Source organism: Lactuca virosa, chromosome 2, assembly GCF_052849685.1.
Source record: "Lactuca virosa cultivar CGN04683 chromosome 2, Lactuca_virosa_CGN04683_v6, whole genome shotgun sequence".
Lineage (NCBI taxonomy): Eukaryota > Viridiplantae > Streptophyta > Magnoliopsida > Asterales > Asteraceae > Lactuca > Lactuca virosa.
Window position 1 is genome coordinate 218,228,022 of NC_136427.1, and position 14,212 is coordinate 218,242,233.

The 14,212-nt window shown below is 34.9% G+C and overlaps 1 protein-coding gene and 2 long non-coding RNA genes across 3 annotated transcripts; 1 reads left to right on the forward strand and 2 right to left on the reverse strand.

Moving 5' to 3' along the window:
• Nucleotides 1–4,521: 4,521 nt before the first annotated feature.
• Nucleotides 4,522–6,949, forward strand: LOC145160219 (protein PLASTID MOVEMENT IMPAIRED 2-like). Its single transcript, XM_079079327.1, has 2 exons — nucleotides 4,522–4,748; nucleotides 4,841–6,949. The coding sequence occupies exons 1-2, from the start codon at nucleotides 4,737–4,739 to the stop codon at nucleotides 6,464–6,466; spliced, it is 1,638 nt and encodes a 545-aa protein (XP_078935453.1). The 5' UTR covers nucleotides 4,522–4,736; the 3' UTR covers nucleotides 6,467–6,949.
• A 3,397-nt stretch (nucleotides 6,950–10,346) lies between these two features.
• Nucleotides 10,347–11,299, reverse strand: LOC145156801 (uncharacterized). Its single transcript, XR_013736917.1, has 2 exons — nucleotides 10,942–11,299; nucleotides 10,347–10,814 (listed from the first exon to the last, which is right to left on the reverse strand). It is a non-coding gene; the product is annotated as an uncharacterized LOC145156801 (long non-coding RNA).
• Nucleotides 11,300–13,016: 1,717 nt separating this feature from the next.
• LOC145156802 (uncharacterized) lies at nucleotides 13,017–13,979 on the reverse strand. The gene is made up of 3 exons (XR_013736918.1): nucleotides 13,709–13,979; nucleotides 13,319–13,454; nucleotides 13,017–13,094 (listed from the first exon to the last, which is right to left on the reverse strand). It is a non-coding gene; the product is annotated as an uncharacterized LOC145156802 (long non-coding RNA).
• Between the last annotated feature and the right edge of the window lie 233 nt (nucleotides 13,980–14,212).

The window sequence follows — 14,212 nt, forward strand, 5'->3', positions numbered from 1 at the left end:
TCTCATACAAACTCTATTTTCGACGTTCTTTATATCCACGTGTAGCTATCGACAAGTACTACAACTTTCTTTTAGGCTCCATTGACTAATTCTCACTTTATTTCTAAAGTTATATTTTTAAAGGGCTTAGACTGTTAAAACCCATATAAAAATCATAACTCCTTCATACGACATGCATTGTGGAATGTCTTTATATATCGACGGGTTCATATTCATGAGATCTTTAACTCTCATTTAGATTGTTTCGGCTAACAATCAACTGATTTGAATTTTGATTCCTGTGTGGCACACTGTTGCGCTGAAACTTCAAAAAAAATCATAACTTTCACATACAAAGTTAGATTTAGGCATTCTTCACATGCATGCTCTCAGAATTATGATCACTACGAATTTTATTTAGATCACCAAGGCTAATAAGTACTATATTTATACTTTGTATTAAATCATATTGTAAGGCGAAAACAGAGTGTTACAGGTAAATGGATTATTGATTATGGTGCCACTGAACACGTTACTTATGATAATTCTTTACTTCAAAAATTACCCACTAAACGTTTTGAAACACCCGTAATCATACCTAATAGTGACACCATTCCCGTCAAGAGTCATGGAAATCACAGCCTACCAAACGGTATTACCATAAAGGATGTTTTGCATGTGACAGATTTTGAATGCAACCTTCTATAAGTGAGCAAAATTAGTAATGACTTACAATGTGCTGTCAAGTTTCCCAAAATTCTTTGTCATACAGGACTTGAGTTCAAGGGCATTGATTGGAACAAGTGAATATATCGGGGGATTGTATAGGACGGGGACGAGAAGACATGCTTTAATGACAAGTTCTGGTACTTGGCCCAAAAGATTGGGGAACGCTTATGTTTCTAAACTTTTTTGTTTTGATTTTATTAAGAATATTTCAGTTATTTCAAACATTGTTTGTGACTCATGCATTAAAGTAAAGTTTACTAGATTACCTTTCCATCTTAGCAACACTAAACCAAAATCTTGTTTTGATCTTATACATTGTGACATATGGGTAAAGTATATAATACCCTCACTTACACGTGCAAACTATTTCCTTACTATTGTTGATGACTATAGTCGTGCAATGTGGGTATTCCTTCTCAAACACAAACATGAAGCTAGTACTTGCCTGGTTGATTTCACAAAATGATACAAGTTCAGTTTGAAAAGAAAATTAAGAGGCTTAGATGTGATAATGGGGGAGAGTTCACCTCCAATAACATGCTCGGTTTTAATGTTAAAGAAGGTATTATTATTGAAACAACTTGTTCACATACACCTCAACAAAATGGGGTTATAGAAAGAAAGCACAAACACCTTCTTGAAACAACGAGAAATCTAAAATTTGAAGCTAATCTTCCAATCAAATTTTACGGAAAATGCATTCTGACTGCCAACACATCATTAACCACTTGTCGTCAGATGTGATTGACAACAAAACACCTTATGAGCGATTATACAACCAAAAACCTGGATTTGAGCACTTGAGGGGTTTTGGTTGTCTAGCATATTATCGAAGCATAGAAACTAGGGGAGATAAAGTTGAGATGAGAGGAAGACCAGGAGTGTTCTTCGATTATTCACCAAGAACAAAAGGGTACAAAATATATGATCCATAACACAACAAGATCATTGTGTCAAGGGATGTAAAATTCGTTGAAGATGTTTTTCCTTTCTCTAACGTAAATGGGATTGAAAAAAAAAAAGAGTTTTTCTTGTCTTTCCAAAGGAGTAGGAATTTGCAGTTAGGACGGAACAACCCGTCACTGAAAACTTGAATACCACTAAGGACAAACAAATTGAACCAACTGAAGATGAAGCACCTACTGTGTATGAAAATAAGACAATCGAACAACATCACACCATTGATCATGCTCAAACATATCCCAGTCCATCTGAAGACCAAGAAACCATTCATCATGAACTAGAGAGCCTTCAACGGCCAAAACGAAATCAGTTTATGCCAGTTCTTCTCAATGATTATAACATCAAGATTCCCCCATCCCTCGATCCCGAAGATTTATCTGCCTCCCCCGATCATCAACCCTCAACGGTACATCTTTTAGCTAATTTTGTCTCTTACAATAATTTTACTAATAAACACAAAGCTTTTCTTGCAGCCATTACCTCAAGTAATGAGCCAAAGAACTTTGTACAAGTCATGCAGGATCCCAAGTAGGTAGAAGTTATGAAGAATGAAATCCAATCTCTTCAAAAAAAACAAATTGGATTCTTCAAGAGCTACCGTAAAGAAAGCGTATTGACTCGAAATGGGTTTACAAGATAAAATATAAACCCAATGGAGGAATAAAAAGATAAAATCCCACTTAGTCACTAAAGGGTTCACACAAATGAAAGGAGTGGATTATCACGATACCTTTTCCCTAGTTGCAAAACTTGTCATAGTCAGAACTCTGCTTCTTATTGCTGTAAAAAAGGGTTTTCATGTTTATCAGCTAGATGTGAAGAACAACGTTTTACACAACGATTTAAATGAAGATGTTTACTTAAAGATGCCACAAGGTTTTGGATCAATGGATGATCCTCGTGTATGCAAATTAAAAAAGTCCCTTTATGGGCTCAAGTAGGCCTCTAGAAATTGGTATAAAATTTTTATTGTTTTCTTACAACGCCTTCGTTTAAAACCTCTAGGAGCTGATCATTCCTTATTTCTTTGTAAAAATAATGATTCTTTTGTTGTTGATCTTATTTACGTGGATAATGTTATCATTGTTGGTGATAACATGCAAAACATACGAGATACGAAAAAGGATCTTGATACTGAGTTTAGCATCAAAGATCTAGGTCCTTTAAAGTTTTTCCTCGGTATTGAGGTTGCTAGAACACAATATGGCATGGTCCTAAGTCAACGAAAATACACCTTGGATATTTTGGAAGATGCAGTGATGCTTGGTTGTCGACATGTTTCCTTTCCTATGGAGCAAAATTTGAAACTAGATAAATGTGAAGGAGAAGCCACGATAGATGCCAATCAATATAGACGTCCTGTGGGTAGATTGCTCTATCTTCAAGCAACTCGACCAGACATCACTTACTATGTCAATGTTCTCAGCCAATGACTAGAAGGTCTAGAACTGGATACCTTCTACTATTAGGTGGTTCTTCGATTTCCTGGAAATCAAAGAAGCATTTAGTTGTCTCCCGTTCATCGGCTGAGGTCGAATACAGAGCCATGACATGACATCTACTGTTAGTGAACTAATATGTATGAGGTGGTTGTTGAAGGAACTTTACATGTCTCATTTTGGTCCAACTCAACTTTTCTGTGATAATCAAGCTGCGAGACATATCGACAATAATTCGGTTTTCCATGAGTGAACCAAGCATATGGAAATGAATTGTTATTTTGTTCGAGAACGCGTTGAGTCCAAGGAAGTTCAGCTTATGCAGATTGACTCGATGACTCAAGTTGCTGATGTTTTCACCAAGCCTTTAGGGGCTCAACGGTTTCGTGATTTTCTTGACAAGTTGGGCGTTATGAATCTCCACGCTTCAACTTGAGGGGGAGTACTGAGAATAATATTTGCTTCCGTTTATATCCGTATCTATTCATTTTATGTTTATCTCTTTAATTTAGGAGTGTTTGTTAGTTTCCTCATCATTGTATTCCCTAGCTATATAAAGGGTGCTATTTTCAAGATTATTAATTAATAGAAAACCTTTAACATAATAACAAAGTTATTATAGGCTGAAAAAATTAGTTTTTAGCTTGTATGTTAGTTTATAAAACATTATCTTAAATAGCTTATAAGTTTATAAGTTACTTTTGTGGTTTCACAAAACATTGCAACACACTATGTTATATGCACCAAACACAACCTTAATACTAACATGAAACCTTTCCGACTAAAAAACAATATCATGTAACTTCAAAATCCACCATCTCTAAAACATGTTCGCCATCTTGTGCAACAAAATTCTAACACATTGTCTTTGCAAATGACATAGTAGGACAAACCTTATTACCAGAGTTTGGATGATAATTAATAAGCCACACAAGATTCACCTTTTACTACAAATACAAACATCAAAAATGAAAACACCTAAATGGCCTTTTCTATGTCCGGCCAAGGAAACAAAAACTTCAGAAAAAACGAACATTAGCTAGCTCATACTACAATGATCCTTGAAAATGACATTTTTTCTTCAAGAATTTTGTTTATTTCCTAAAGAATACCCACCATCCATCATGCATATAATTATTTAATTATCACCAACAAATTACCACTAGTAAAAGTATCTTGTGGACATGCGTGTATTTCATGAACAAGGAGACATTATTTATCCATTAGTGATGATAGGAGATGATAACAAGCAGATTAGTGGGTCCCGGGTATAAAAATTAGAGGCTATGATGATTCCAATGTCCAGCAAGACAGCAATGGCCAAGATTCTATTTTTTTCCTTCACTTTTAACCCTCATTTTCCTTTTATTTACAACTTCAACCATTCAAAACATATACCCCAAATCTTTCCAAATTCCTTTCACTTTATCTAAATCTTCCATCTCATCCCACTTTCTGTTTATCTTGTTTCTGTGTGCTTGAGTGAAAGATTCTACCTTTCGCAGTCAACTTGTTGTACCTTTCGCTTGGGTGTTGGTTGAATCATTAGTTTTGTGCAGGGTGTGTGATGCTGTGAAAGATTGTACTTTTTCCTTCTGGTGTTGTACCTTGTTCTAGCAAACAGTCATGATGCTTCAGGTAACTCCAATCTTGATTCTGTCGTATTCGTATTAGTCGTGATTATAGTTTACAGAGTTGTCTATGGATTTCTCGTTTCCAAATTGTTACAGCCATCTGCAGAAAACGAAAACTATCGAAATAAAGACAACAAAGAGAAATCTCCAATGTGGAAATCTGAAACCGATAGCGTAGAGTCCGAGCTTTCTGATGCGAAAAGAGCAGTTCGTGATTTAACTTTAAAGATCGAAGAATCAAATTCCAGAGCCAAATTGCAGAGAAAACCAAAATGGCGCCAACAAGAAGAAGAAGAAGCAGAAACTTCATTGAGGAGCGAGGATGATCGATATGAAAAAGTGATGAAGGAACTTGAACATGTGAAACGAGAATTGGAAAAACTTAAGCTCGATATGGCTCGCGTGTTAAAGGAGAAGAGGCACGCCGAGAGAGAAGCAAAAGAATCGAATTCTAAAAGGTCCAATCTTTCTGCCTCCATTGTATTGATGAAGAAGGAGATTCAGGAACTGGGTGAGGAACAAGCTCTTGTTGAATTAGCTCGAATTGAAGCTGTTAAAGAATGGGAAGCCATTGAAGCGCAGAGAGTGGAAGAAGCGAATCGCTATAAAACTCAGGTGGAAGAGAACGAAAGGACAAGAGAGCTTCAAATTACGCTTTCTGATATACATTTGTTAGAAACTGAACTGAATATGGCTAAAGAAATGGACAAGAGAACTGAGGCCATGTCAAGGAATCAAGAAGGGTCTCCGTTAAACACGATTACAGAAGAACTGGAGGCCGCAAAACGAGAACTTGCTTCCATTAAAGGAGAAGGGTTTAATTTCATGGCTTCCATGGATATCATTAGAAAGGAGCTTAAGCATGTTCGAGAGGAAACAGCTCGATTAGAGAAAGCAGAACAGAAACGAGAGTTGACTGTTCAAAACCTCAACTCGAAGATCTTAAGGGCAAAAGCCAGACTAGAAGCACTTACAGCTTCTGAAACGAAAAACAACACAGTTGCAGCCAATCTATCGATAACACTCGCACAATTAAGAGCAGAAACCGAGAAAGCAAAGAAAGAAAAAGACGTTGTAGATGAAGAAATCGAAAACATGAAGGGGGAAATTGATAAAACTGAATTTGAAATAGATTTAGAAGAGGAAAAATTAGTAGCAGCCATGGAGGAGCTTAAAGCAATCAAATCATCAGAATCTGAAACCCTAGGAAATCTAAGGAAACTGATCAACACTACAGTAGAAGCTAGAGATATGGCTTCGATTAACAGCTCGATAATCACGATCACCGATTTCGAATACAATTACTTAACGGGGAAGGCAGGTGGAGCTAAAGAGCTTGCTGATAAGAAAATCGCTGCAGCTGAGGCCTGGGTGGAAGCTTTGAAGGCAAACGAAAGAGAGATATTGATGAAATTTGAGATAAAACAACGAGAAATTAGGGATTTAAACATTGAGGTAGAGGAAGAAGAAGAAGAAGAAGACGTAGCAGAAGAAGATCGAAGCAGTCGACAGGCAAAGATCGGGGCAAAAGTTATGGCATCGTCTCGGAAATCCATGTACAGAGTTGGGAACATGGGAACTGCGAGACGGGTTAGATCACAGAAGTTTCGATCTCCAGCATCCCGATATACCCCTAAATCGGCTTCATTGAAGAGTGAAACAGTGATGCCAAAACTCAAAAAATTGTTTAACAACGCAGCAATGGGTGAGGGAATGATTTGATGATGAAGGTTTGTTGAGATTTTGTAAGCTGAATAAAGAGCGTTTAAGAAGAATTCATAAGTCGTCCTTTGAAGTTTCTTTTATAAAAGAATGTAAATGTAAATGTATATGTAAACCGAGTACAAACACATGGTTTTTGAACATAATTAATGATTTTTGAACATAGTTTATGTTTTGGTTACAACCCAAAGCTGGAGGCCTGATCCACAAGAGAAGGGTTGTTAGGCATGGTGGCAAGGCCAAAATGTATTCAATGTTCGGCCAGAGGAACTACGGTGCAGTGATAAAGTTGTGGCTCTTAACGAGAGCAGATGGTGATTCCTGAGGTTTGTGGGCTTTGAACCCATAAAGGCATATTGTGAGTGTGACTGTATTTTCTACGAATCTAATAATCTTTTTTAGTTTGTATGTAGATGTAGTATAATTACTCTTATTGTATTACTTTGTTTTTAACTTTTACTTGCATCTTTATTGTATTTATCACATCTCTTAAACCTAACAATTAGTATCAGAACTAGAGCTACGACTGAAGATGAAAACGTTGAGATCGATAAATTTGAAGGTTTGAATTTTTTTTATTTTATAAGTCTTAGATTGTAGATTACATCTAGAAGAAGTTACACTAACATTTGTATGAGAAGAAACATGAAACAATGTAGTATGATTGGAACATGTTGGATCGACAAACTCTTGATATGGTTAGGTTGTCGTTAGCTAAGAATGTTTTGTTGAACCTTATCAGCGAATTTATCTTGGACATTTTACCGAACACCTTTAGGGCACTCTTTAATTTATCACAAAGAGTAAATTACACGAATGATCCATATGGTTTGAGGTAATTTGCATGTTTTGTCACTAACTTATTTTTTTAACTCGGAAGGTTCCTACAATTTGTTTTTGTTGCGTGCTTGGTCCCTGATGTGGTATGTATTTTTTCCGAGGTTTAGTACAAACCTCAACTTTTTTGGCTTCATGGTCCCTTTGAGGTAGTTTGTTTGTGGTTTTGGTCTCTTGGTAAATTGAAATGACTGTAATGCCCTTCTGATATATTTTTTATGTTTTCTTATATTTAATTTAAATGAAAAAGAAAATAAATAATTAATTTGGGCTCTCTCTCTCTCTCTCTCTCTCTCTCTCTAAAAAAAAAGAAACACACCCAATTCCTCCAACCCATCTTCTTCTTCCTTCTTCCTTCTTCCAACTTCGTCCTTTTCTATTTTTCTTTTTACAGGCTTGACCTTGTTTCAACAAAAATAAAATCAAGAGAGGAGATACCACTGGAATCACTTCACTTCTCCTGTTAAACTGATATAGTTTGGGTTATAGATTGCAGGTGTGGTTTTAGAGGAGACGAAATGGTGCAAACCCTGATTCCAATATTCCCATCTCGCAATCGAATTGAATCACTTCACATTTATCTTGAATCACTATCACAAAAAGAACTCATCACCACCAGAAAGAACTCATCACAACTAGCCACTAAAATCTGAATGATTTGGTCAATGATTGAGTTGGATTGATATCTGGAGATCTAGGAAAGAACACAACACCGAGAGCGACGATTCCTTTGACTCGATCTGGCCGGAAAAGGCAAAGATGTCAGGCGGCGTGTGCAGCCTGAATGGAGCAACATAAATCTCGTTTGGCGGCAAACACCATGGCTTGGTGCCCACACTGCTAAATGTCCTAACAAAAACTTGCTACCACCGCCGACGAGCTCAATGTTCCACCATTCCGGTCTAGTGGTTGTGAATCCTGAGAGGAAAGGCATCGCCATGAGAAGAATAGTATAACTTAATTTTGTATTGGGGAAATTTTTTGTGTGTTGCATGTATTTTCTATGAAAGAGGAGGGGTGATGTTTGGGTATTAGCATCCAATGGAGATATATATATATATATATATATATATATATATATATATATATATATATATATATATATATATATATATATATATATATGGACCCAAATTAATTATTTAGCATTACAGTCACTTTAGTGTACTGAGGGACCAAAAACATAAACAAACTACCTCAAAAGGACCATGAAGCCAAAAAAATCGAGGTTTAGACTAAACCTCAGAAAAAATGCATACCATAGGAACCATTTTTGCAATTTTGTCAAAAGATTATTTTGCCTTTGATTTTTAATTTATTTAAATACGGTAGGGTAGGTAAGGTAAGATAAGGTGAGGTGGAAGTAGGGTTGAGGGTGTGTTTATTTAAACAAATTAAAAACGCAATAGCAAAATAGTCTTTTTAGGTAAGACATGGACCAATCACACAACAAAAACAAACAATAGAGACCTTCCAAGTTAAAAAAAATAAATTATGGACCAAACGTGCAAATTACCCCAAACCATAAGGACCATTCATATAATTTACTCTATCATAAAAGTTGTATTTGTTTGAAGATAATAGGGACATACCTCTTTTCAGTAAATGTCTTTGCAAAAACTTTGGACACATTCTTTTCCATGGCTCACTTTCCATATAACAAATATGACTCTAGTAGATCCAAATTTTGAAACAAAAATACATGATTTACCAAAACATATTAAACTAAATGTAGACAAATCGACTACAATAAATAATCGATAACTTCAAGATCGAAGTATAAAACCCAAATATCACGATAGCGATTCAACGGAATATAAAACTATTTGAATAATCAACCAAGAATAAATCGAACGATAAAAAGAAAAAACACGCGATATTTACGTGGAAACCCAAATCGGGAAAAACCACGGGCGGAGGAAGCCGAGAACCAATTTACTATAATATTCAGTGTTTACAGAGATAGAGGAAAGAAAAACAAATATATCAAATATATATTTGTATGAATATGAGAGAAAAATGAAGATGTACTTTGAGGTGTGTTGTTTTTAATAAGCTTGGTTTCATTTCCTTTTATAGGCAAATGAATGTATGAATTCAATTGTCTATTACCATCCAAGCTTGACAAACATGCTACCATCCATTCTTGACAAACATGCTACCACCCATTCTTGACAAATTAAAACCACATGTGTAAAATGGTATTCTAGAAATCAGCCAATGTTGAAGTTTGAAGGAAACTTCCACACTAAAAAACATGGATTTACCGTAAGTTCAATCTACAACCATATTAAATCTAAAAACATTGGTTATAAGAAGCAACAAAACCAAGAACAATAACACAAACACATATACATGCACACAAAAACATCCTTTTTAGACAATTATATTATGAGCACTTCACTATATTTTCCATTACTAGAAACACACCACACGAACACACATAGAACAAATTTTACATGTCACAAAAAAAATATATAATATTTTAAAGAAAGTAGGCAAACAGAGTAAACAAAAACTCACAGGAAAACACAATAAACAAAAAAAGCAAACAAAATCTCATAGGCAAACAGAGTAAACAAAAACTCACCGCTTATAGGAGGATGCTCAAACGATGAAGTGACCAAGAAGAGCACATAAATAATCTTTGGAGTACGTTTGGAAATCACAAGGATTATTCGTATTTCCAAAAGAATATATATATTTCACAAATGGTCCTTATGGTTTTGATTTTGTCCCTAAAACAATCTTTATGAAACAATTTTGCTTGAATGATCACTTTACATCAAACTTTGTACACCAGTGATCATTTTTAGTTTTAAATTTCTCCCACTACTAGTCCTTTTAATTAAGGGCTGTTTGGTAGGATCTGAACTTTTAAGATCTGAATTTTTAAGAGATCTGAATTTCTAAGAAGGTCTGAATCTTTAAGATCTGAATTTCTAACATGCTGTTTGGTTGAAACCTCTGAATTATTATGCTGAATGATAAAAATGACCATTTTACCCTTCTATATCATTTATTTCAATTACTAGCATTCTACTTTCAATTACAACATTGTACTTTCAATATCACAAAATCAAATATACATTTACTTCACAAAAATCACAAAATCAAACAGCAACCTTCATATTGACAGAAAAACAGATTCACATAAGCACCAGATTTTGATTCACAACAACACTTCTTTTCTGCTTCAAATAATTTTCTATCAAAGTACAAAAACAAATTTTTATATCAAAGTACAACAGTAGTTAATTCAGAAACAAGAACACCATGCTTGAGAGCATAATTAGCTTATTTTCTATCTATGTATCGTTCTTGCTTCAGCCCACCACAAAACCTGCAAATCACAAGAGCAATAACCAAATCTTAAACAAAACAATTACCTAATCTGAATCTAATCCTTCATTAGGTCATCTGGGCTATTGAACGAAAAATCAAATAGAAAATAAAGACCCATAAATCGGAAATCCAAAATGGAAAAGCTGAGAACGATCACAACATGTAACTGGAAAAAAGAGCAGCCATAGCAAGAACATTAGGGAAAGAATATGATTTCAAGCAAATAATCTGATTTCTACCAACATCACAACCATTCCAACGAATATAATCGAGTTTTAGGGAAAAAAACTTACCAAGAGGTGTTTTGACGAGGGTGGATGGCTTTCCTTCCGGCGACGATCGTCGATGTGGCGCAGCAGTCGGAGCTAGAAGCGGCGGCGCAATCGGAAAATCGACTATTTTGATGAAGGAAGGCGGCGCTACCGACGGAGATAGAGGAGGCGGTGCAATCAGCGGAGATGGAGGCGGCGCAATCGGCGGAGATGGAGGCGGCGCAGTCGCTGGTGGAGGGAGGCAGCTCGGAGAGGAAGTGAAAGGGAGAAGTGGGTGCCGGTTTCGTGAAGTATGAGGTGAAGAAAAGAAGCGCTGAAATTTTGGGGGGACAAAGGGGAAGGACGTGTTTTTTAAATTTTCAGACAATGTTCTACATCTTAAAGTTTAAGAGGCATTTACAAAATTAAGAGGCAACAAACTATCAAACTATCAAACGGTCTGAATCTGAATTTTAAGAAACTGTCTCTTAATTTTCAAATTAAGAGGCAAACAAACAACCCCTAACTCTATTAAAATTTTGTAGTTAAACCTATGTGAAATTTTTTTTTTTGTTCTTAACTTTTTTATTTTAGTTATTATTTTTTGTTTTTTAAAAAATAAATGGGCCAGCACTTAGCCCCACCCCATCGCCTCCTTCTTCTTTTCTCCTTCATTCTTTCATCACAATTTCAACCCCCTGGCCATCTCTCTCCCCTCTCATCTGTCTTGAAGACAACCATCTCTCTCTTTCTCTATTCCTTATCACCTCACCTAGATCTTCATCTTTGTGTGCTTCAAACCACCATAACACCACCACCATTGTTACTCTCTGATGTAATCTTTCACCTCCGTTTATGCCTCACCATCGCCACCACAACTCTGCCACTAATCATTGATCAATCTCCGACACCGATTCCAAACTCGACGAGTTCCACTCACCACTTCGCGCTGACTCGTCTCTCCGCTCCGATGAATTTTCCTCATCAAATGAACTTCTCCGCACCAAGAACTATGTCGGATTAAAACCCTTACACGAAAATCAAATGGATTCCTGAAGAAGAAAACTCCCCAGTCCTTCATGTTACACGACTTCATTTTATCCAAAATAAAAAATCGATTATCCAGGTGAGAATGAATTTCGGGTAGAGAGAGAATGATATTGTGTATGAAGGTAAAGAAACGGGTTGAAACATGGGGGGTTTCATCAAGGTGAAGAAATATAGGTTCGACCAGACGTCAACTACTGTTCATCGTCTTCTCTACATTCTTTACCCATCTCGGTCAACAACCATCGCAGCCAAACACTACTATTGTTGTTTATCATCTTTAGAACTGAAAATCCCTTATTCTCCATCATTTTATGGTTATGTGTCATTCTAACCTGCAAATTGATGGTAAAGAACATGGGAGTTTTCTTCAGTGATTTAGGGCGTATATATATATATATATATATATATATATATATATATATATATATATAGGGAGAAGATCAAATGAGAACACCTAAAAGGTTGAGAACGCGAGAACAATTCTAGACCAATCATTCCATAAGGGTATAAAAAGGAATTTTACAATGTAATTAAATATTGATAATTAATTAATTCCTACAATCATGGGATGTTATCTAATTAATTGATTTTTTTAACTAAATACTAGAAATGAATTTAATCTATTTTTAATCAATAAGATTATTAAAAAAAACGTTTTTACCATGATTAAAAAATGTTTTTTTTTTATTTTTTTACCAGTATATCAAAAAGATTGATAATTAATCATTCAACCGAATATGTGTAATCATACAAAAATAAAAACATATTTGTAGTCATATACGAATTCGTTGTAATCGTGAATGAATACATGAATTAAGTTATAACAATAAACGAATATAACACAATTTATATAGAAAAATTGCAATACAACTATAATCAAAAATAAATAAAACATATTGGATATATATATGGATTATACATCCATTCATAAATAATAACACAAAAAGTTACAATGTAATACATATCTATTTTTCTATAATCACATTTGAATACAACATAAACAAAAATTATAATAAAAACAATTAATTATTATTATTATATAATCATAAATGAATAAGGCGAGATCTGTTCCACTTTGTATTGTTTGGTTGTATATTAGCACTCCAACATTCCATTTGTAGAAGCATCTCGATTTCCTCTACACACTGTCAAATAAAGAAATAAATACAATTAACAATCAACTAAATGAAAAAGATTTAGAAGAACACATATGACGTCGAATTATATATGAAGAGACATGAACAAAATATAAAATACATATGAAATCCTATAATTGTAATTATATTCATAAATGAATATATATATCATTAATCACAAATGAATACACTTCTAATCATAATCAAATACCACTCTAATCATAAATGAATACCATAGTTGCTGATCCCATGAGGCACATGACAAAACCCATTGCTGACTTGGAGAGTATCACAATTGAGATCAGAATTACTGATTACACGCAGCTGCTTCTTTATATCCCCAATGCGATATCGCATTATACAAATTGTCTGTATGAAGATCCAAAACCCATTGCTTCATAATAACGCAATCAATGATTAACAAGCAAGAACATGAAATTAACAACATTAATAAAATCAAAAGTCCGCCTATATATAGCAAAGGTAGAAATTACATCTGTTTCATTTGAATTTCAACTAAATTACGCCAAATAAATCATTTTTTATAGTAGAATATAAAATATATATCAACAGATTGCATCGAACAAAAGTTAATCTAATTGAGTAAAATTGTGATCCCAAACCTTATCTTCGAATTTGCTTTCGAGACTATCGGGAACCGGTGGTTGTCTTTTTTCCCCAATGCGATTACACGCAGGCGAGTTTGACACCTAGGGTCTGATTTAGACGGAGCAGTTTTCTTTTTTCTCTTCCTTCTCCTTTCTTTAATCGAACCAAGAACCGGTGGTCTTTTCGCCCTCCTCTTTGCAATCAATCTGCCACCACCGAGCCCTCCTTCTTTCCCTTTCTTCTTCTTCATTTGTTGCCAAGAATAACCGTCTGATTTAGACGGATCGGTTGAGACCGATGTATAGATGAGGGAGGCGTGCCCTAGGTATAGAGAGAAATATGAAGTCGAAAATGGGGGAGTGAATGATGAAGTCGTAGGTTTATACAGAGAGAGATTGAAAGATTTTAGGAGTTGTTTAAAATAAGGAAATAATTAATTACCATGATACCATTTTCTTATTTTTAATTTAAATTAATTGAATTTAAACATTTTAATAATAACAAAATTTCTAATTAAT